Below are 22,591 nucleotides of genomic sequence, written 5' to 3'. Positions count from 1 at the left end.
AAAGATCCAGTAAATCCTCTTGCTCTTCTTCCAGAGTTGGACGGAGACGTCCTGAACGTCTCTAAGGACACGTCTCCAGGATGGTGTCTTCGTGGTCTCAGACCTCCTGAAGCATCATCAGAGTCTCCGTTGATGATTTCCAGAGTTTGATACTAAACCTGACATGAAGCTTCTGGTCATGTTCACGGAGAAATCAGAACCAGAACTCTGAACCAACACCAGAACTCAGGAAGAGATGATGATCAGGAGATGAAGAACTGATGATGATGATCAGGAGATGAAGAACTGATGATGATCAGGAGATGAAGAACTGATGATGATGATCAGGAGATGAAGAACTGATGGTGATCAGGAGATGAAGAACTGATGATGATCAGGAGATGAAGAACTGATGATGATGATCAGGAGATGAAGAACTGATGATGATCAGGAGATGAAGAACTGATGATGATCAGGAGATGAAGAACTGATGATGATGATCAGGAGATGAAGAACTTATGGTGATCAGGAGATGAAGAACTGATGATGATCAGGAGATGAAGAACTGATGGTGATCAGGAGATGAAGAACTGATGATGATCAGGAGATGAAGAACTGATGATGATGATCAAGAGATGAAGAACTGATGATGATGATCAAGAGATGAAGAACTGATGATGATGATCAGGAGATGAAGAACTGATGGTGATCAGGAGATGAAGAACTGATGATGATCAGGAGATGAAGAACTGATGATGATCAGGAGATGAAGAACTGATGATGATGATCAGGAGATGAAGAACTGATGGTGATCAGGAGATGAAGAACTGATGATGATCAGGAGATGAAGAACTTATGGTGATCAGGAGATGAAGAACTGATGATGATCAGGAGATGAAGAACTGATGATGATCAGGAGATGAAGAACTGATGATGATCAGGAGATGAAGAACTGATGATGATGATCAAGAGATGAAGAACTGATGATGATGATCAGGAGATGAAGAACTGATGATGATCAGGAGATGAAGAACTGATGATGATCAGGAGATGAAGAACTTATGGTGATCAGGAGATGAAGAACTGATGATGATCAGGAGATGAAGAACTGATGATGATCAGGAGATGAAGAACTGATGATGATCAGGAGATGAAGAACTGATGATGATGATCAAGAGATGAAGAACTGATGATGATGATCAGGAGATGAAGAACTGATGATGATCAGGAGATGAAGTTCGTACCAGTTACTCATCAGGTTTTATCTTCCTGTTCCTTGACGTGCACGAGCAGCAGTCTCAGAACTTATTGATTTACCTTCGTATTTCTAGTGTAGATCTGTCACTGATCTGAAGGACGTGGTTTCCCAGGTTTCCGTGGTTTCCCAGGTTTCCGTGGTTTCCCAGGAGAGTGAACGTCCCTCAGAGTTCGACAGACTCCATTCAGAACACGTCTTAATAAGCCGTCAGGAGAAATCCAACTGACCCACACAGTGGAGTTTCAATAGTCCAAATCCTGACTGAGTCATTTGTGAATTCAGGCCTCATCTTCACCTGCAGGAAGAATCACAGGAAGCTCTGCTCACCCATACTGCACATTTTTATTGGCATGAGAAAGACGACCACAGAGGAGCTCAGACTTTACAGAGTGTTCGCAGTAACAGCGAGTTTCTTCACGAGCTCAACGTCTGCACGGTGCATTACAGAAGGAGGTTGACCTTTGACCCTTTCAGGCCGACATGACACTGAAACAAACTGAGATTCTTTGTAACAGCAGTTCATCAGAGAAATGAAGAAATTCATAATTTTAAGTCTCTTCAAGGTGCAAATGGCTTTGAATGTATTTGTTTGTTTGTTTGTTTGCTTTTTTCCCAGAAGGCCTCAGTGGTCGAGGATCCGCAGGTTTCCTGAGACGATCTTGTTCTCCAGCATGGCTCCGGCAGGAATATCGATCCGGTCTCCGTGATTGGCGATGATGATGACGGTTCCCTGGTGGAATACAAACAGTGACGTTTTAAAGGGACATCAGATTTGTTGTTGACACTTCTGTTCAATATTAAAAATGATTCTTTAACCCAAAATACAAAGTTTCAGATTTGATTAAAAAAAACACTGGATTCAGTGGTGGTTTTGATCTAAATGATGGACAGTTATTGAACATATCTGGAGATTTTCTTCTTTTCTCAGTAACATGTGGACTCTTTCTGGATGTTCTGGATTCAGAGGTTCTGTTTGCTCCAGTTTGGGAAGCCTGATGTGGAAAAGTGAATCTTTGTGGAAACTGAACGAGGTCAACGTGCTCACACAGGGACCTCCTCCTCACTCCATAGAGGGACCGCCTCCTCCTCACTCCACGGAGAGACCGCCTCCTCCTCACTCCATAGAGGGACCGCCTCCTCCTCACTCCACGGAGGGACCACCTCCTCCTCACTCCACAGAGTGAAGATAGTTTCAGGGACTGCAGTGACTGGGGACGCTGAGCTGACTGGATGTGTTGTAGCTCTGATCTGAACTGTTACCTGTGAAGTGGAGTGAGATACGTTCATGTCCACAGCAATGTTCTCACTGCAAGAGCAGCATCTCGTTCCAGAAAGTTCTCCTGATGATCCACAGAATGAAAACCGCTGATTCACAGTTTGTAAAAGGAGACGCTGCTGCTGAAGCTTTAAAGTGATGAAGACGACACCGACTGGTTGATGATGAGACGTCAGGGACGTTTTAATACGACTTGGGCTTCATGTTTGTGCAGTTGGAGGAAGCGGTGCCGCCTCTGGTCTGTTTGTTTCTAACTGGACCAAACAGGTCAGGGGATGAAGAGTCATCCTCCTCTTCCTTTTTTAACGGAACATTTAATGAGTGAGCGTTGTTTACCTTCACAGAGACGTTCTTTCCGAAGGTGACGTCTCCGGACACGGTGAGGTGGTCCAGCTCCAACATGTCGGGGATGTTTTCAAACCGGGCCAGATACTCCTGAACCTGCAGAAGCAAAGCAGAAGGTCAGGCTGCAGGATCAGCAGCCGCCGCACGCTTCTTTTCACCGGAGGAAGTCGTGACCTCCCAACGTGCTGCTACTTTCTACTGAACTGGACAACAACCAGAGAATCAACGTGCATCAGAAATATACTGGAATATGAATGAAACTACGACGGAGGAGGAGTTGAGTCCCTGCGAGGCTGACCTTGGTGAAGGAGCTGCCCAGCTTGACGTGCGGCGTGGTGGGGAACTCCCTCTTCTTGCTCATGGTGAGCGAGCCGGCGTCCAGGCTGTACAGGTTGGACATCACCAGCAGCAGGTCGGACGACGTCTTCACCGGAAGGAAGCGGCTGCGCGGCACGTTCACGCCCATGGCGTTGTGGAAGCTCTTGATGGCGGCGCCCACGGCCGTCTCCAGCTGGATGACGTTCAGACCGCCGTCCAGCGTCTGCAGAAACAAAACCCACTTCCTGAAGAACAGACTCATGAACCGGAGAGTGGAGGTTGACTTTAGATTTTCAGGCTCCTCTCCTGTGGAACCGGTTCCTCTCCTGTGGAACCAGTTCCCTGCTTCGGTTCGGGAGGAAGACATCGTCTCCAGCTTTAAGGTTACAATTAAAACCTTCCTTTGTGATCTCCCGACCTCCCATGATGCACTGAGCTCCTTTCCTCTCTATCTTTCACTCTCCATGCATTTATATGGCCCCGTTAAATCTCACTAGCTTCATGCCTTCTGTCCTCCATCATGTTGTTTATTGTTTGTTGTTTATTTACGCAGACATCACTAGACGGGTCAAAGAACCCCGAAACGCTCGACAGGAAGCTGCAGGCTGCTGTCCTGTAACATGTGGACAACGGTGAGGATGTTTCCTGAGTGTTTTATGGTGGCCGGTGCTCTCCAGCAGTGAGAGCGGCTGACACCAACAAACCGAACAAACCGGTGATGTTGTTGTTGTGGAGGAGCTGGACTCTCTGTGGGTCAGACAGGAGGACGACACCTCCCACCGACTCCACAGGAGGACGTCCAGCAACAGACTTATTACCACCAGACAGGGGGTCATCAAACTTCAGGACTTCTCCCTCAGAGCATCTCGTGCACACGATGAGCCGACAGACCAGCGTTACGTTTTAAGGATTTGCACAAACTTGGTATTTGAACTGTACTCGTGATATTCTGCTGCAGCTGATGTGAGTGGCGTTACAATTTCACCGTGGGGATTAATAAATGATTTGTGATTCTGATTCTGGAGCTGCATTTCTCTGGTCTGTATTATTGGCCAACAGTTTATTGTTTTGGATCTCTACGCTGGTCTTTTCTGTCTCTGCTGCTGTCTGAATTTCTTCCTGTTGAAACGGAGTTGTTTTCCTCTCTAATGCTATTTATGTGAATTGTGGAGTTGTTGAGCTCCTCTGATTAACGTTGTAAAGTTCTGTTTGTGAGCACTTTACTGTGTTAAGTGCCCTGAAATGACCTGTGTTGTGATTTGCTGCCGTATTCAATAAAACTGAATTGTTTGCTCATCATGAAACATCTCACAACACAAACTTTATATTTCAAAACATTTCTGAGGTCCAGTCAAAACTATTGGTACCCAAGAAGTACAAGAACCGCCTTGTGTGGATCGTTGTTCTGTCCAGTGTTCGTGGTACAGAGGACACAGATCCAAGATCAGGAGGTGGAGAACTCAACAGGAAAACTAAACTGGGCCAATTAATTACAGCATGAAATCTGTTAGCAGCTGAAAATACACAATACAGTTAAAGATGGAGTCCAAATAAAAATAAAGCAACGTTTTAAGAATAATAATCAGAATTTTCTTCCTTCCTCTCCCATTAATAATCTCACTATCCATCCATGGACACCTATACATGACCTATATTATACATGACCTATATTATACATGACCTATATTATACACAAAGTATATGAAACATGAAGTATATTATACATGACCTATATTACACACAAAGTATATTATACACAAAGTATATTATACATGACCTATATTATACACGAAGTATATTATACATGAAGTATATTATGCATGAAGTATATTATATATGAAGTATATTATACATGAAGTAGCTCCACCTCAAAGATCTCCAACAGCCAACTGCTGCTTCAGTGTTGATGACATCACAGGAGACATTTTACAGCAGGAAGTGTTATTTTTCATACTTTAAGTACATTTTGCTGACAAGCCTTTTTCTCCTTTAGGATTTAGACTGCAGGACTTTTAGAACTGGAAATGTTTGTGTGTTCAGCCGAGTGTATTGAGTGCGTTAGTGGACTATTTGGAAGAAGAAGTGTCCGTCACCTTTGGGTTGACGATGATCTCCAGGTCCATGGCGTTCTTGTCCTGCAGCCTCTTGATGGCGGGCAGAGAGATCCACAGGTTGTTGGTGTTGAAGATCTTGAATTTGGTGACGGACTTGAACTCGTCGACGTGGGCCTTCGGCACCTGAGCGATCTCCAGCAGCCTCAGATGGTCCTCGTACTGGATCAGGGTCCCGCCCTGCAGAAGAGGAAACAGGAAGCCCGGTAAAACCTCCTTCCACCTTCGAGACATCAACACGGAGAAGAAACCCCGGCCGGGTGGACGTCGCTCACCTTGACGTCGGCTCGGGTCTTGTCGGTGACCTCCATGACGAACTCGCAGCGTTTGCCGGCCGGCTGGCTCATCAGGTGGTGGAGGATGAAGAGGTCGACGGTCGCGCCCAGGTTGTCGATGTTGGACACGAAGATGTACTCCTTCCCCTCAGAGAGGAGTTTGTCCAGCAGGCCGGAGTTGGAGAAGCTGGCGTAGACGTCTCCGTGACCCGGCGGGTACCAGGCCTCCGCGTTCTCTCCGCTCATCCCCATGTTCTGGGCGATCGGCAGCAGGGACTCCTTGTTGATCCTCGGATACCTGAGAGGAAATAAATCACTCATTTAGACTGGGAGGGGCGGGGCTTCGGAAAGAACTGAAGATGTTTGTCTCCTGAGCAGAAGGGAAGGAGGATCAGGAGGTGGGCAGGACAAATTCAGACACTTTGTGGGAATTTCAATGCGACATTTTGGAAAAGAGTCAACATTGTGAGGTAAACATCAAATACGGTTTATAAAAGTGGACGTAACTCTGAAAAATGGTTCCGATCCAGAAGTGTCTTCAGCTGCAATACCAGCGAGTGCCACTAGAGGTCGGCTCCAAAAAGCCTCCGGCTCCATAGACTCCCATTCAACTTCTCTCATCAAATCCAAAGTGAATAAAATGTGTCCATCAGTTATCTCGGTGTTGTTAGCTAAAGTCACTCCTTCTTATTAGTTTTCTGGAGGTCCATCTGAAAATAATCCCTCATTCATTAGAAAAGAAGATTCAAGAAGACCTGTTTTTGGGGGCGTGTCTGTTTGATTGACAGGCCTGTGGTGCAGTCAGGTTACAGCTATCGGTGGGCGGGACGTAGTATCGTCAGGTTTCCGATCAGATCAGTCAGATCCACCTCTGGCTCTGTGTATGTATGTGTGTATTTGTGTGTGTGTGTGTGTGTGTGTGTGTGTGTGTGTGTGTGTGTGTGTGTGTGTGTGTGTGCTGCACCTGCTCTGGTTGAAGGTGTGTATGTTGACCCGGTGGTGTTTGTATTTCTGCAGGATCTTCTTGGTGTCTTCGTCGGTGTTGAAGGAGTTCATGAGAACGAGCGGCACGTCGGCGTTAAACGTTTTGTTCAGATGCTGAAAATTCAAACAGAGAAAACCAGAAGTGAAAACAGGTCTCTGGATTCCAGCTGGAGCGGCTCGTTGTGGTGTTTCTGCGTCGGTACCTCGATCTGCTGCACCGTCAGGTCCAGGAAGGTGTTCTCGTTGCGGACGCTGATCAGACTCTTGGGGCCCTTGCAGCCCATGCTGGTTCCCAGACCGCCGTTCAGTTTGACCACAGCCAGCTTGTTGAGGCTGGCAGCGACGTTGTCGGGGAGACCCTTCGCCTTGATGGTCTCGTAGGGCTGGATCTGATGGGAGGGGTGAGGACACCGTTAAAAGGACGGACAGGGTGAGGACACCGTTAAAAGGACGGACAGGGTGAGGACACCGTTAAAAGGACGGACAGGGTGAGGACACTGTTAAAGGGACAGACAGGCTTCGTTCACATCACCTCAGAACACTTTAACTATTCTGACCCTTCAGTCAGGTCAGAATCAACAACAACAGCTTGAAATTGAAGCCAATGAGGAAGTACCATAACGTGCAGTACCGTTGAGAACCACTAGGGGGCACTACGATCTGTACGGAGATAACTATTTACACCATTTAAGATAGTTTGTAGAGAACGAAAGCATCATAACTGCTTCACACAGCTGCTGCTGTCTCTGTTTGGTGTTCTGGTATTAATGTGGAGTTTAGTCATTTATCTGATAGAAATGAATCACAAATTAATTCTGATGAAAAACAGAATATGAACTCAAAATGTGGTCGCAGGTACCAGCCTCCTGGATTTAAATTAATGAATGGAAACTGGGGTTACAGGTAGCAATTGTTGTTTTTATTCTTATTTAAGTTAGAGGTTTTCACAATAATTATTATATTCATGTGTATGTTGGCATATTAAACATGTACTTTTTAAGGGATTTCGATATATTTTCAAATGAAACAATAATATTTCCGACCGGCTCACAAAAGTGACTTCTTTGAAGTTTTTCAGCCAATTTTTATCTAACATAAGCTATTAATCTGAAATATTTTTTCTTTTACATTTTGATATATTTAGCAGCTGTATATTTTCAAACAGAGTCAGCTTGTTTTTCTGTTCTTTACACTTTTATTGCTTTTTGTTATTTTAAATTCTTAAAGCATGTCTCTGCCTTTTATTTTGATCACAGTGTTGTGCCATCCCAGACCCCGACAGGTACATGTGTGTGTATGAAGGTGTGCGGAGACCTGCGTGTACAAAAAGCTCATCGTAAAATTCTGAAAATGTTTAATACAAATTTCTCTTGAAAGAAACCAAGTGAAGCGTTTTGAAGGACAGAAGTCAGCATGTTTATCTGGGATGTCGCAGCAGGACGAACACGGACTTTGAAGCTGCAGGTGGACAGAAACAGACGGAGGTGAAGGCCGATGTCGGACTGAGTAAACACACGAAGCAGTTTTACAGTCGGCCGGCCGTGACGCAACAAAACTACCAGGTTCTCTCTGAGTTAACAGGTACGAACCCGTGAGTTCATATTACACACTGACAGCTCGATTTACTCTTAAATGACCAAAACCTTTTTTTTTGTTTTTTTGCTTTTTGAGTGTTTTTTTTTTTTATATTTGTGTTTCCACTATTACAGCTAAAGTCCACAGTGAACTATAGTCTGTGAGTAGAGCGTGACTCATAGGTCCAGTTTGTGGGATTTATGGGGATTCATTGTCAGAGATGGAACATCATTTCCATAATTATGTTTTCATTAATGTACAATCACCTGAAATTATCCAACCAGTAGCTCCGCCCCCAGAGATCTGATCTCTGCTCAGCACTACAAATATCACTGGGAATATAGAATTACAATTTAATGTAACATGTAATATAATGTAGTTTCTACTTGTTCTAGGTCTATTAAATGACCCATTTGGTGAAGTCGGGTCACTTTTGGTCCTTTTTGGTTGCTCCGAGCATGTGTGTGTGTGTGTGTGTGTGTGTGTGTGTTCGGTGGGTTGTAATCTGCAACCTCTCCACTAAATGCCACTCAACTCTCCACACGCTCCTTCGGTCCATTCATACGAGACACTGACTTTTAAAACCGCACCATCAGCACATGACAGCAGCACGACACACTAAATGGGAACACTTATTTATGGACCCCGTCTTTATGTAATCTACACCAGCAGCATGTTGACTCCGACGGCTTATCCAACAACAACAACAGCAGCAGCGTGTGTAGCCTTTGTTAAATATATAATAATAGTAGCAGACTCTGTTCACATGTATCTTATGATGCCTTTTCTTTTCACGTTTTTCCATCGACGGACAAAATAAAACCAAAACTATCTGCAGGCCTTTAAAGATATTTTAGTGTACTGACTCTTAAAAAAACTATTTATAAAAGACGTTGTCAGCATGACCCCAGCATGGATATGAAGTATGTCGCCTGATATCATTCAAGCAGCCTTAACTTCACTGACATACATTAACGGGCAGGTTAATATTACAGATGGCGAACAGCAGGTTTAACAGCTCAATCAATCAGGAGTGAGCGCTGTGAACAGGAGCTGCAGGACGGCAGGTCGGACTGAAGTCGGTCACTCTCCACAGACATGATGTCACCATGGTATACAGAGCCTGTTGTCACGGTGATAGCGTTTGACATCTAGTAAGTGTCAGTGAAGCAAATGGTCTGTGGTGTCTTTACAAAGAAATTACAGGACATTCACAGAAATATATTCTGGTTCCAGGAAGGTGTCGCAGCTGTTTTCTCAATGATTTCCTCATTTACATGAAATGTATAAAATGCTTGTTTGGTGTGTGACAAAATGTGAAGTCAGTAAATTCTGAGACTGCTCCTGTCACGCAGCAGGAGGGAGGTGTAACCATGCTGAGTAAGCGCTATAGGTTTTGTCGCTGGATGAAAATCAGGCGCTGAGTGATGTGATGACACGTGGACCGCTTAAAGTACCGGTGTGAACGCACCGGAGACACATTCAGATCCGATCGGTGATCTGGGACGGTCTGAGCGCACTCCTCTAGCAGCGTGGACGCAGTGCGTCCCGGGCCTCACTGGAAGACCGCCGACTCAGCTGATGTCCTCCGCACAACTAAAATAGATTCTGGAAGATGGAATAAACATGTTTGGGCCAAACAGTCAGGACAACAGAAAACCGGATGATTAATTTCGCAACTGGCCGATTTATGGGGACGTCTTGAGGAAAGGGAAATAGTTACAGCTGGTTGCCATGGCAAACACCTCAAAAATGCTTTTCCGATAAGCAGGCGACTCAAACGACGATCGACCGTCGTCCTGTCTCGGTGAAGGCAGCGTGTCGGAGTCTGAGCTCCATCACAGCCGAGAAGAGCCGCTCACCGACTCCACGATGTGACGCCGTCGCTGCTTCAGCATTCAGCGACACAGCGCCTCCCGTAACCCACGGCAACAACGGTGATGGTGACAGTTTGAAAAAAACGCTTGAGTTTTCTTGAATCGGACTGTCGGACGGTACCAGCGACGGGCACGTCAGACCTTCAGTGACATGCCCAACGGACGTTGGTCGTCATGGTCACAATGTTAAACATTGTTGGGTGAAGTTGAGGCACCAGAACGACTCAGTCCGCCTGGAACAGAGTTCATTAAGTCCATGTTGACAAACAGCACTCTGGTGGGGACGGAGGGAGGGGGACGGAGGGATGGAGGGAGGGGGACGGAGGGAGGGATGGAGGGAGGGATGGAGGGAGGGATGGAGGGAGGGGGACGGAGGGAGGGATGGAGGGAGGGATGGAGGGAGGGGGACGGAGGGAGGGATGGAGGGAGGGATGGAGGGAGGGGGACGGAGGGAGGGATGGAGGGAGGGATGGTGGGAGGGGGACGGAGGGGGATGGAGGGGGATGGAGGGGGATGGAGGGAGGGGAACGGAGGGAGGGATGGAGGGAGGGATGGAGGGAGGGGGACGGAGGGAGGGATGGAGGGAGGGATGGTGGGAGGGGAACGGAGGGAGGGATGGAGGGAGGGATGGTGGGAGGGGGACGGTGGGGAAGGGGACAGTGGGTGAGGGACGGCGGGAGGAGGCGTGGCCTTAAAGACGAGTGGCGGCCAATAAGTGTCCAGAGTCCCACAGGAGACAAATGTCAGTGCTGCAGCGGTCAGACTATTCTTAGTCCTAACCTTCACTCTGACGGGTATTTTGGGAACACCGGAGAGAGACTGTGTGTGTGTGTGTGTGTGTGTGTGTGTGTGTGTGTGTGTGTGTGTGTGTGTGTGTGTGTGTGTGTGTGTGTGTGTGTGTGTGTGTGTGTGTGTCACCATGCTAATAAATAGCTGGCTTTAGCCTGAATGCTGTCTGTCCTCAGATCTGGTTACGTTAGCTGCTTTCTGAAGTAGGACACTCGTCTCCATTCTGTAGTGGACGAACCATTTAAAGGGACATCGCACACTTAGATGATCCGATCGGACCAGAAGCTCAGCGGAGACTCAGGTTGAGCACCGAGACTGGGTGGAGCGAACAGCTGGCTTTTGCTCCATCACGAGTGAAGAAGTAAACTTTCTAACCAGCGCAGACAGTAGAGACAATAGAGACAGTAGAGACAATAGAGACAGTAGAGACAGTAGAGACAGTAGAGACAATAGAGACAGTAGAGACAGTAGAGACAATAGAGACAATAGAGATAATAGAGATAATAGAGACAGTAGAGATAATAGAGACAGTAGAGACAATAGAGGTAATAGAGATAATAGAGACAGTAGAGACGGTAAAGATAATAGAGATAATAGAGACAGTAGAGATAATAGAGACAGTAGAGACAGTGAAGACAGTAGAGACAATAGAGACAGTAGAGACAAGAGAGACAGTAGAGATAGTAAAGACAGTAGAGACAATAGAGACAGTAGAGACAAGAGAGACAGTAGAGACAGTAAAGACAGTAGAGACAATAGAGACAGTAGAGACAGTAAAGACAGTAGAGACAATAGAGACAGTAGAGACAGTAAAGACAATAGAGACAGTAGAGACAATAGAGACAGTCGAGACAGTAGAGACAGTAGAGATAATAGAGACAGTAGAGACAATAGAGACAGTAGAGACAATAGAGATAATAGAGACAGTAGAGACAGTAAAGATAATAGAGATAATAGAGACAGTAAAGATAATAGAGACAGTAGAGACAGTGAAGACAGTAGAGACAATAGAGACAGTCGAGACAGTAGAGACAATAGAGACAGTAGAGACAATAGAGATAATAGAGATAATAGAGACAGTAGAGACAGTAAAGATAATAGAGATAATAGAGACAGTAGAGATAATAGAGACAGTAGAGACAGTGAAGACAGTAGAGACAATAGAGACAGTAGAGACAAGAGAGACAGTAGAGATAGTAAAGACAGTAGAGACAATAGAGACAGTAGAGACAAGAGAGACAGTAGAGACAGTAAAGATAATAGAGATAATAGAGACAGTAGAGATAATAGAGACAGTAGAGACAGTGAAGACAGTAGAGACAATAGAGACAGTAGAGACAAGAGAGACAGTAGAGATAGTAAAGACAGTAGAGACAATAGAGACAGTAGAGACAGTAGAGACAATAGAGACAGTCGAGACAGTAGAGACAGTAGAGATAATAGAGACAGTAGAGACAATAGAGACAGTAGAGACAATAGAGATAATAGAGACAGTAGAGACAGTAAAGATAATAGAGATAATAGAGACAGTAAAGATAATAGAGACAGTAGAGACAGTGAAGACAATAGAGACAGTAGAGACAGTAGAGACAATAGAGACAATAGAGATAGTAGAGACAATAGAGACAGTCGAGACAGTAGAGACAATAGAGACAATAGAGATAATAGAGATAATAGAGATAATAGAGACAGTAGAGACAGTAAAGATAATAGAGATAATAGAGACAGTAGAGATAATAGAGACAGTAGAGACAGTAAAGATAATAGAGATAATAGAGACAGTAAAGATAATAGAGACAGTAGAGACAGTGAAGACAGTAGAGACAGTAGAGACAAGAGAGACAGTAGAGACAGTAAAGACAGTAGAGACAATAGAGACAGTAGAGACAATAGAGGCAGTAGAGACAACAGAGACAGTAGAGACAATAGAGACAGTAAAGACAGTAGAGACAATAGAGACAGTAGAGACAATAGAGGCAGTAGAGACAACAGAGACAGTAGAGACAGTAGAGACAGTAAAGACAGTAGAGACAATAGAGACAGTAGAGACAATAGAGGCAGTAGAGACAACAGAGACAGTAGAGCTCCAACCAACAACCACACTGAGTTCAGGACCTTTGAGTCGTTGCCTGCAGTCAACAAACACCTTCAATGTTAACTGCTGCTAAAACCACGCTGTCTGATTTACACTCATTTAAACAGGTGTAAAGTTGTACTCTTTACATGCTGCAGTTCATAGCAGGACCAGCAGGGTGCTCTACTTCAACGTAAAGGATCAATTCACTTTATGTGTTGAGGTTGTGTTCGTCCTCTTGGTGAACATGATATCTGGTATCTGATGTCTTTCCTTTAAAGCAGGATTCTGCTTCTCTGAGGACACAGAAAACACAGGAAAGAGGGTTACGGGCGTCCTGGTGTGAGCCGGGTCGCCCTCCATAGAGAAGCCTTTGAAGTCGTTCCCTCCTACTGGGCGTCGACCTCGGGTTAATTCTAACCAATCAGCTCGCCCCACAACACGCTGCCACCGCTGCCACTTCCTACCTCGTCCACTAAAGAGTTTATTTTAAAAACATGAACTCCAGCAGCTTGACGAAGTGCTGAGCGTTTATTCGAGAGTTGACGCTCTGTCACCAGCCGTCCAATCACAGTGAAGGAGGGGCGGGACAAACACGGTTAACCACTGACACTGGTCTCTGATTGGTCGGCCCTTCGAGCGGTTGTGCAGACACTAATACGAGCCGTGTCACCAGACTGTTATTCACAGAGAAGAGAAGTGAAGCTGCAGCCGGGCGAGGTTACAGGAAGCCGATGTCCCACATCTAAACTACTCATGAAGCAAAGTGATCGAACTCTCAGATTTAAAACGGAGACAAAAACAAGAACAACAACCGTACCGCATGAAAGAAACAATCAAGTGAATTTATCCAAGAAATCTGCAGAAAATTGACCTCTGACTTCATGATTTGTTAAATTAGACCCGAGATTGTGGAAATCTGCAGACGATCTTTAGACCCAAACAAGTTATTTCATAATTCGGTTTAATATATTTGAGCCCAGAACACAATCGTTCCCTCTGTGGCTGCAGCTCAGGACATCCAGGAAGAAGTCCACCAATCACACAGCTGCAGATCACTTCATCTAAATCCCAAATTACTCCCGAAGGCCCGAGCAGCACCTGGAGGGATCACCAACTACTAAATACAGCCGTTAACAGGAAACGTTTCATTCATTCTCTGTCCAAGGGAACGTTTGCTGATTCCTGGAGGAGCTGCACTTTGTGACGATGCAGAGACTCCACGAGAGCTAACGCACAGTTAGCTTGGATTCATTCAGATATGAGACCTGCAGTAATGTCCAATACGACCAGCCCTCATTAGTATCCTTGTCCCTCTCTGATGAAGGATAACTGTCACGTTGTTGATTCAACAATAAACTAGAACTTCTGATGATCATTTTCTTTGTTCAGTATGTTCTGTATGTTCTCACGGGCTCGGTCCAGAGTTCAGGGAGCTGCTGTCAACTGGGTCTTGGTACGAACACCGATGTTGGAGCACAGCACTCGATGTGAAACCTGCAGCTCTGAACAGTGTGACCAGAGGGAGCTGCTCACCAGGTCCTCCGGCGGCCGGTTGATCTTGGCCCAGTCCACTGCCGGACCTTTGACCTGCAGGAATCTGTGGAAGAGCTTCTTGAAGCCATCGAAATCTTTCCTGGAGATCTGAAAGAGAACAAACCAAACGTCACGCTGAAGCACAGCGGTGAAGGATCAGAGACAAAAAGTCTTTCGGCTGTAGACGTCAGAGACAAACGTCCACACGATCTATATTTAACATTTAGACGTTCACTCAAACACTAAGAACCCAGTTGGTTTGTTCTTCATGAAGACATCCAGTTATGAATTGAGCCGTTTTGATGCATCTTGTGTCTTTTATGGCTTTACAGTCTCACACCTGCCCGCTGACTGTAGTGGAAAAAGACCCAATGTGTCTAAACTGGCCTGTTTACAGAAATGGAAAAGGTTTAATAATTTCATAAAGCAGCTGCTTTGTGTCATTTTTAACTAATTCTATTCAAACAGAAGGAGAGCTTGTGTCTGGGACTACTTTCAGCGGAGGATTAATGCACATTTGGTGCTCCGGTGAGTATTTAGAGGTGCATATGAGGCTGCGTTCAAATAAAACTACAGTGTGTATGTTCATGGTGATGAAGAAACATGTCACCATGGCAACAATGTGAGTCACTGATGTGTTTTAAACAGCTTATAATGGAGCTGTTTGGCACAGAGGAATCAGATATATCAGACTTTGGTTTTACACATTATTTCACAGAAAGATGCATTTGATGTTGATTCAATGAACAAACAAACTGAATATCATCACATTTACTGTTTTATCAGAAAGTCCTGGTTTTTCCAACTAAAATAGAAAGCAAGCCAGCAGAGTGTGTTCATACAGCACCTTTCAGACACCAGTCACAAAACTCAGCTGTTTCTAAAGTCTCCTGTTTTTCCTCAGACTTTAAATCCACGTTCACTGCAGCAGTGCTCGAGTGTGTGTGTGTGTTTGTGTGTGTGTGTGTGTGTGTGTGTGTGTGTGTGTGTGTGTGATTTGCAGGACCTCTGGGTTGTTCACCTCCAGTTCCCTCAGCACACCAAAGCTCCCCCAGCAGAGTGTGTGTGCTGCGTGTTAAGACGACCTAATGGACTCTGTATGACAAATATTTGTACTCTGTGTGTAACAGATGAAGGACACTTGTTACCTTGTGCGCCGCCCTGACTACAGACAGGAAGCAGAGATGGAGCAGCTTCACTACAGAAGTCTGATCAGATGGTTTTTCATTCTGCAGTTGAGAACTATGAAGTAACGTTATTATAAAAAAAAAATAAAAAAAAAAAAAAAAAGCTTGATGGTTTGCAGAGTTTTTTTCTGCTGACGTCAGCTTATCAGGGACATGTGATGTGCCTTCATACAAGCAGGACATTTCCAGGCCCCTGTCCTGCAACCAGCTGTAAACACCGGCGTTCACAGTGTTTGTGGGGATTTCGGGAGGCTGGAGTAGAGCCTTCATGTCTCTCACCTCTGCTTCGGCCTTGCTGGCCGTGCTGAGCAGCGCCTCCAGCTCGCGGTGCATCGACTCCTCGTGCTGCTGACGGAGCTTCTCCTGGAACTCCGTCATCGCTCCTCTGGTCAGATCTGCACACAGACAGATGTTCATTTCAACTTCACTTTTCCTCTGAGACATAAACCCAGAGACGTGATGTCCAACCTTCAAAGTCACAGACTGTTGGTCAAATATTAGGAGCCCTGTAGTTTTTGATGTTATTTAGTGAACGCTCTAATCCAACCCTGCTCACATCGCCTGGCTTCTCACTACAATTATTTTGTTGGATTTCAAGTGAAATGCTGTTTATGATGGCCAATAAGTAATACAAAAAAAGTTTAGAAGCCAAAGATGATGGGTTGAGATGTTAAGTTTGATGGTAAAATGTCCGTGAGTCATCAGCAGTTACAGTCGGGGCGATTTTCTGAATTTCTGAGCATCAAAAATGTGCATGACACAAGAGGTTGCAATCACACCTAAACATCATGTCAAGCCTGAAAGCTTTTTGAAATATTAAAGTGTTTTTCAGCAACATATAACTCATATATTTTTAAGTCCTCTAATATCTTGTAATTAATAGTGGCCTTTAAAATAAATGTCGTTTTTTTTTTTTGTGTCACTACAGCAAGTTCACTGTTCAGTGAGGAAATGAAGAACAATAAACAAAACAATATTTGTGATGATGTGACCGAAAACGTGGCGTTTACTCACTGAAAACTACCTCAGTCTAAAAACACTGAATCTGACCTTGAACACGACCTCTGGGACTCAAAGCAAACTCTGTCGTTTTTAAAACTTCAAAACAACACAGTCGAAACTTCGACTGAAACGAATGTTTCTGATTCAATTAAATTCTCTATTCCTTATATTTATCTACAATCTCCACCAATTCAAAACATCATGTTATCACAATGAACATTCAATGACGTGTTGAGAAAGAATGAATTGCACGTAGTTTGATGAGAAACAAATCTATCAGAGCAGCTTAAAAACTAACAGCAGTGAACTTCCCTTCTTTAATGACAGATTGAAACCTTTAAATTGTTGCGTGTGAAGAGTCTTTTTCCAAAACTGTCAAACACCATATCTGAGACAAAAATCACAAACCAAAACAAAGAAATCCCTCAACACAGACCATCGAAGAGAACAGAGCGTCCTGCGCGGCCATCCGGCGAGATGTGAACTTACCAGCTACCGTTAGAGACATCTCAACACGTCTGCTTTGACAAGACACTGAGGATTAGATCGGCGGGACGGGAGAAGGTTTGGTGGCAGATGTGTCGACTCACAGCGAGTCCACGAGCTCAAAAGCAGTAAATGGTCCCGAAGAAAAACAACGAGGTCTGCAGCTGTCAGAGAACAACACACATCCTCCTCATCCTCAGCTCAGAGGAAGCTCGACGATCTGCAGCTCCGACCGTGAGCTCAACACGAGCCCCCACCGCCCCCCCCACCACCCCCTCCACACACACACACACACACACACACACACACACACACCCTCACACACACACACACACACACACACACCCACACACACACACACACACACACACACACACCCACACCCTCACACACACACACACACACACACACACACACACACACACACACCCACACCCTCACACACACACACACACACACACACACACGCCACCGCAGTGGGAGACATTGTGTTTGTGTGGGTGTGTGGGTGTGTGTGTGTGTGTGTGTGTGTGTGTGTGTGACTGTGTGGAGGGTGGTGCTGCCTCCGTCCTGCCCACCCGACACCTCGACCTCCACCTCGACCTCCACCTCGACCTCCACCTCACACTCCTCAGCTCAAAGTCACCGCACACAATGGAAGACATGTCGGATCATCAATCAGTCGACCAACAGACAATTTGACGACTGATTTACCGGTGAAGTTATTGACGAGGTCGCTGCATGTCAACGTGGACGTGATGTCGTCGTACCATCCAAACTTTGAGATATTCCTGAGAACCAGTCGGGATGAGTTCAGGCGTGTTTACCAAGTCCAAGAAGTTATTGATGTTTAAACCACGTTTTAACTTACGCACACGTTGACAACAGTCTGAGCTGGAAGGATCAATGAGTTCATCAATAAGTTGATCATACGATCATCTGAGGGTTTATCAGATGTGAGAATATGTTGAATATGTATGATGTCTTCTCATCTTAAAAATGGAACATTTGGAGTTTTCCGGGCGGCTGGAAGTAAAACACACGATATCTGATGACGCCAACTTTGGCCTGTGAAGTTGTGATGGATGATTTTTAAAAGAAAAACTTGTGAACTGAAGTATTAAATATTCCTAATAATATATTAATTTATCATGAAACACGGCCTGAACCTGGATAACGAATCGACAAATGAACAGGAGGATTATTGATGTACGCATTTTTCATAGCTACAAAAAAATGGGAATTCTTTCGCAAAAAATCACAAGCTGAAACATTTTATAAGTTATTCACTGCAACAGGCCAGAAAAAAAAAAATAGAGTATTCAAGGCCTTTGCAAATTAACATGAAGAATTTTGAATACTCCTGATGGTCATTTTTCAGACTAAATTATTCATTTAAATCACATAATGAGATACCACAACTTTATGCTTTTGGCCCATCGGTCTTTTGTTTATGATAATGGTTTTACAAGGTTTAGGTTGTGTTGTGGACTTTTGAGTGGACGACGAGGGGTAAACATTAAAACCTTAAACAGTATCACAAGTAATATTAAGAGGAAGATATCAAACAGGTTCGTACTCTTGTTGTGATGAATTAGTTCTTTGATTTGACTGATTTGTACGGCTGCTTTACTTTATGAACTTCGGCTTCTTTGGTTAAATCAAAATGTAGTTTAGAAGAATAAAAAAGTTTACATTTCTTCATGTAAAGTGATAATGCTTTACGGTGTCTGAACATCTCAACACGTTACAGACTAAAAGGCAAAAACTATTTAAAGATAGAAATAAATACATAAAGGTTTTATTGAGTACAATTATAGAATACTTCAAACCACAAGACAAAGTTCTGTTTTGTTTGTTTTTCATCTAAAGAGCTTCACTGCATTGAATTCTCACTAATTCAAGTATTCACCAGAGATTTATTACAGATTATATAAATCTGTAGTTTTCGGTGAAGAATATTTTCATTGACGCAGGATGTGCTCGTGTTACGTCTTTAACTTTGAGGGTAAAGCACATAGAAAAATCTGAGATCTATAAGAATTTAATTGATTCGTATATTATTAAATCTGTGATATTCTGATGGGTTGTCTGTTTTTATTCATCCTATGTATCAGAAAACTGCAAATTAACTTCAATATTATAAAAATCATTTGTATTTTTTCCTTCTCTTTCATGCTTGCACTTCAAATTTTCTTTATAGTTTATATATTTATAGTTTTATATAGTTTATTTGCTCCATAATGTTGCACTGTTCATTTATTGTTTATTTTAGTTGTTTTTGTGTATATAGTCTGCGTGTGTTTGATTGCTGTTATTTTTTTTCTAAAATAATTTTTTTTGATCTCTTATTTCTGATAGGTATTTGTAAATGTATTCATATTGTGTCACCTTTTGTTTCTCTATGCTGCTCTGATGACTACATTCCCCACTGTGGGATTAATAAAGTCTAATCTAAATCTAAATCTAGATCTAATCTAAATCTAGATCTAAATCTAGTCTATTTTGTTGCAGCTGTCAAGTGTTTTGGTGCTTGTATGAGCTGCATGTGAAGTCCCGTCCTGAGTGAGGCCTTGATGGCGACCTTTATCTTGACCTTTCCACTGGTGTGTGAAGTTAAAGGTGAAGATTCCACTGATGCAAAGATTAAGAGCCCTTTGAAATGTACTTTGGTATTTCCTTTTTTGGAGGGACCACAAACAAACTGAAGCAAGTTCACTGTATTTTAAGTGACTTCAGACTATCATAGTTGTAGACTGTATGAGGAGGATCATTTACACCAAGTTAAACTGCTTTAATTCATCTGAACGATCTTTTTTATTCTAAATTGTACTCGTTGTATTTCCCATATAGTGAGTGCACTGTATGGTTTGTGTGGGAGTGATTTCAGACACAGCTCTCTGCATGCTGCATGCGCACCATGCACGCGCACACAGTGCTGAAGCGGTGTCATGTCGGTATATGTGACATGTCGGTATATGTGACATGCCGGTATATGTGTCATGCCGGTATACGTGTCATGCCGGTATACGTGACATGCCGGTATACGTGTCATGCCGGTATATGTGACATGTCGGTATATGTGTCATGCCGGTATATGTGACATGTCGGTATATGTGTCATGCCGGTATATGTGACATGCCGGTATATGTGTCATGCCGGTATATGTGACATGTCGGTATATGTGTCATGCCGGTATATGTGACATGTCGGTATATGTGTCATGCCGGTATATGTGACATGCCGGTATATGTGTCATGCCGGTATATGTGTCATGTCGGTATATGTGTCATGTCGGTATATGTGTCATGCCGGTATATGTGTCATGCCGGTATATGTGTCATGCCGGTATATGTGTCATGTCGGTATATGTGTCATGCCGGTATATGTGTCATGTCGGTATATGTGTCATGTCGGTATATGTGACAGTAAAGTGTCGTTTACTTTCCACTACGACTGCAAACAGCGCTGCTCGGACGAAGCTCTCACCCACCTGAACACAACGTTCACGGAGAACCTCAGAAACACACCCGGGGACGAGACGGACAACCTCGAACCGGGACAAAGTACCGCTCGGACCCGGAGGACTCACGTTAAGGAGAAAAGCAGAAGCCACGTTAACCGGTGTAAACGCGCTGTCATGTCATCCTCGTGCCGTCAGCGTCAACCTGACAGACAGCTCAGCCTGCTGCCTGCAGCGCGAGCTCACCGCCATTCCGAACGTAAGCGACGTAACGACAAGACTGTAAAGCAAAGGCGGTTATTGGTGGAGGAAACCCGTCAATCAAATAGAGCTGCGAACATGTCCCGCCCACCCGGGAGGGTCCCACCTGTAGCTGCAGACAGTTTTACACATCTTCTATTTTTACTACAACATATAACTCTTGAATAAAAAGGCAAAATAAAACAACCTGGGCAAAATTGAGTTAGAATAGAAACAGACGAAACCATTCTGACCTGACATAAAAATATAATTATGTTTGTTGAAGAAAACAAACAGCTAGTAAACAAGTAAAGTCCAATTTAGTCATGTTTTCCTGCTTCATGCAATTGAAAAATCTGTTTTGTGGCGCCACCTTGTGTGAGTTTGTTTTGGCACATAAAATAAGATTAAAACCAGATTTTGTTTAATTATATTGAAGCAAGAAATAAAAAGGAGTCTGGACAAGCTCAGCAGGACGGCCTCGGACTTGAAGGTTTTGTGTGGCTGCATTTAAGTCAAACCATTTAAATGACTTTAATTCCCGATGAATTATTAATGACGAGACCTGAAGAAGAAACAAGAGCACAGAAGCCTGCATCATTTATGTTGTTCTTTTATGATGTTATGTAAAGTCTGTGGCAATTATTAGCAATCAGCCTGTCTGAATATACCTCATCTTCTTAACGTCACTGTTTCCATGGATACTGCTCTCTCTGAAAGGCAGGGGTTCAATACGAATGTGACGTACTTGCACTTGTTTTTGTTTTGTGCCACTTTATGCTCCTGTTCGACCGGCAGAGAGAAATATTACTGGCTGATCTACATTTATTTGACAGCTTCAGTCACTTTACACACTGCAACAATCTTGATTTGTAAAGGCATGATGCTTTATACTGAACAGAACAGTATTCAGTGAGACGTCATCTCTAAATCTGACAGAAAATGAACCAGGAGCTAACTTTATTTTTCATTATTTTGAAGTTTTCAACACAAGCATTGTGGAAATGTGACTTTCAGCTGTGGGTTATTGTGATGAGCGTTTCTCTCCATTTTCAGAATTTAATCAAACCAAACAAACAATCAGTTCATGGAGAAAATAATCAACTGATCAATACACAGTGAAAATTATAGTTAGAGGCAGTCTGGCAGAAAATTGTTTAGTAGGACAGCAATATTAGTGTAAATGTAAATACTCTGATGATCTAACAGTGTGTCAGTCACAGCGATCATATTTCTCCACTGATTATTTTCCTGATTTCACTTGTTTGAGTTACATTTTCACGGCAGGAGTTGAATCAGGACGAGAGTTTTTTTTTCACAGAGTGGCATTAAGTTGAGTAAAAGCTCTGAACACTTCCCCCACCACCGTCAAACAGCCACCTCGTAGCAGAGCCCACAGCTGTTGTCTTACAGTTACTCATTTATTCGGCAATTACTTTAAACTTAAAATAGTCTGTCTTCTGCTGAAGTTAATGTAGTTTTAAATACATTTTCATCATCTTTCCTCACATATGTTTTATTTGTATTTCATTCATTTTGTTTCATTCTTAAATTTTCTAGACTTATTTATTTTTCATTATAAAGTCAGCTGTTTGTACTGAATCACGTTTTATCTGTCAGTGGTTTAAAATACTACAATACAAGATGTTTATTAAAACGTTTGTTCTGCATTTATATTCCTGAGAACAGAGAAAGCCACTGTTTAAAAGCAGTTACAACTTCATGGTTACTGCATGAAAATCTTTAATGTACCAAACAACTGAGTCAATGAATGAATAATTGAATGAGGATCACTTACAAACCATCTCAGGTAACA

General features: G+C 43.6%; 1 protein-coding gene across 4 annotated transcripts; it reads right to left on the bottom strand.

The window, feature by feature from the left end:
• Window positions 1–1,560: 1,560 nt before the first annotated feature.
• LOC138209052 (UTP--glucose-1-phosphate uridylyltransferase-like) lies at window positions 1,561–20,774 on the bottom strand. 4 transcript variants are annotated; one of them, XM_069167393.1, is made up of 10 exons: window positions 20,566–20,774; window positions 15,864–15,979; window positions 14,398–14,505; window positions 6,750–6,935; window positions 6,527–6,660; window positions 5,563–5,860; window positions 5,270–5,467; window positions 3,157–3,399; window positions 2,850–2,954; window positions 1,561–1,967 (listed from the first exon to the last, which is right to left on the bottom strand). In XM_069167393.1, exons 2-10 carry the CDS (start codon window positions 15,960–15,962, stop codon window positions 1,860–1,862), a joined length of 1,479 nt encoding a protein of 492 aa, XP_069023494.1. In that variant the 5' UTR covers window positions 15,963–15,979; window positions 20,566–20,774; the 3' UTR covers window positions 1,561–1,859. The 4 variants fall into 4 exon arrangements, with proteins under 4 accessions (XP_069023494.1, XP_069023495.1, XP_069023493.1 ...); XM_069167394.1 differs by having other exon boundaries at window positions 20,665–20,773; XM_069167392.1 differs by lacking the exon at window positions 20,566–20,774 and adding an exon at window positions 17,076–17,277.
• Window positions 20,775–22,591: the final 1,817 nt, after the last annotated feature.

This window comes from Embiotoca jacksoni, unplaced genomic scaffold, assembly GCF_022577435.1.
Source record: "Embiotoca jacksoni isolate LCO1_2020_lvr unplaced genomic scaffold, fEmbJac1.0.p SCAF_4, whole genome shotgun sequence".
In the NCBI taxonomy this organism is placed as follows: Eukaryota; Metazoa; Chordata; class Actinopteri; family Embiotocidae; genus Embiotoca; species Embiotoca jacksoni.
Note: the sequence above shows the minus strand (reverse complement) of the source record. Positions and strands in the feature narration are given on the sequence as shown.

Bases quoted from the DNA above. Each gene is read 5' to 3' on its own strand.
- LOC138209052 (XM_069167391.1), bottom strand. From the start codon at position 16,001: ATGAACATCTGTCTGTGTGCAGATCTGACCAGAGGAGCGATGACGGAG. The intron at 5,468-5,562 runs GTGAGCGACGTC...CCTCTTCTGCAG, and splicing joins AGACCCGAGCCGACGTCAAG to GGCGGGACCCTGATCCAGTA. The intron at 3,400-5,269 runs GTGACGGACACT...TTGTTTCTGCAG, and splicing joins AGATCATCGTCAACCCAAAG to ACGCTGGACGGCGGTCTGAA.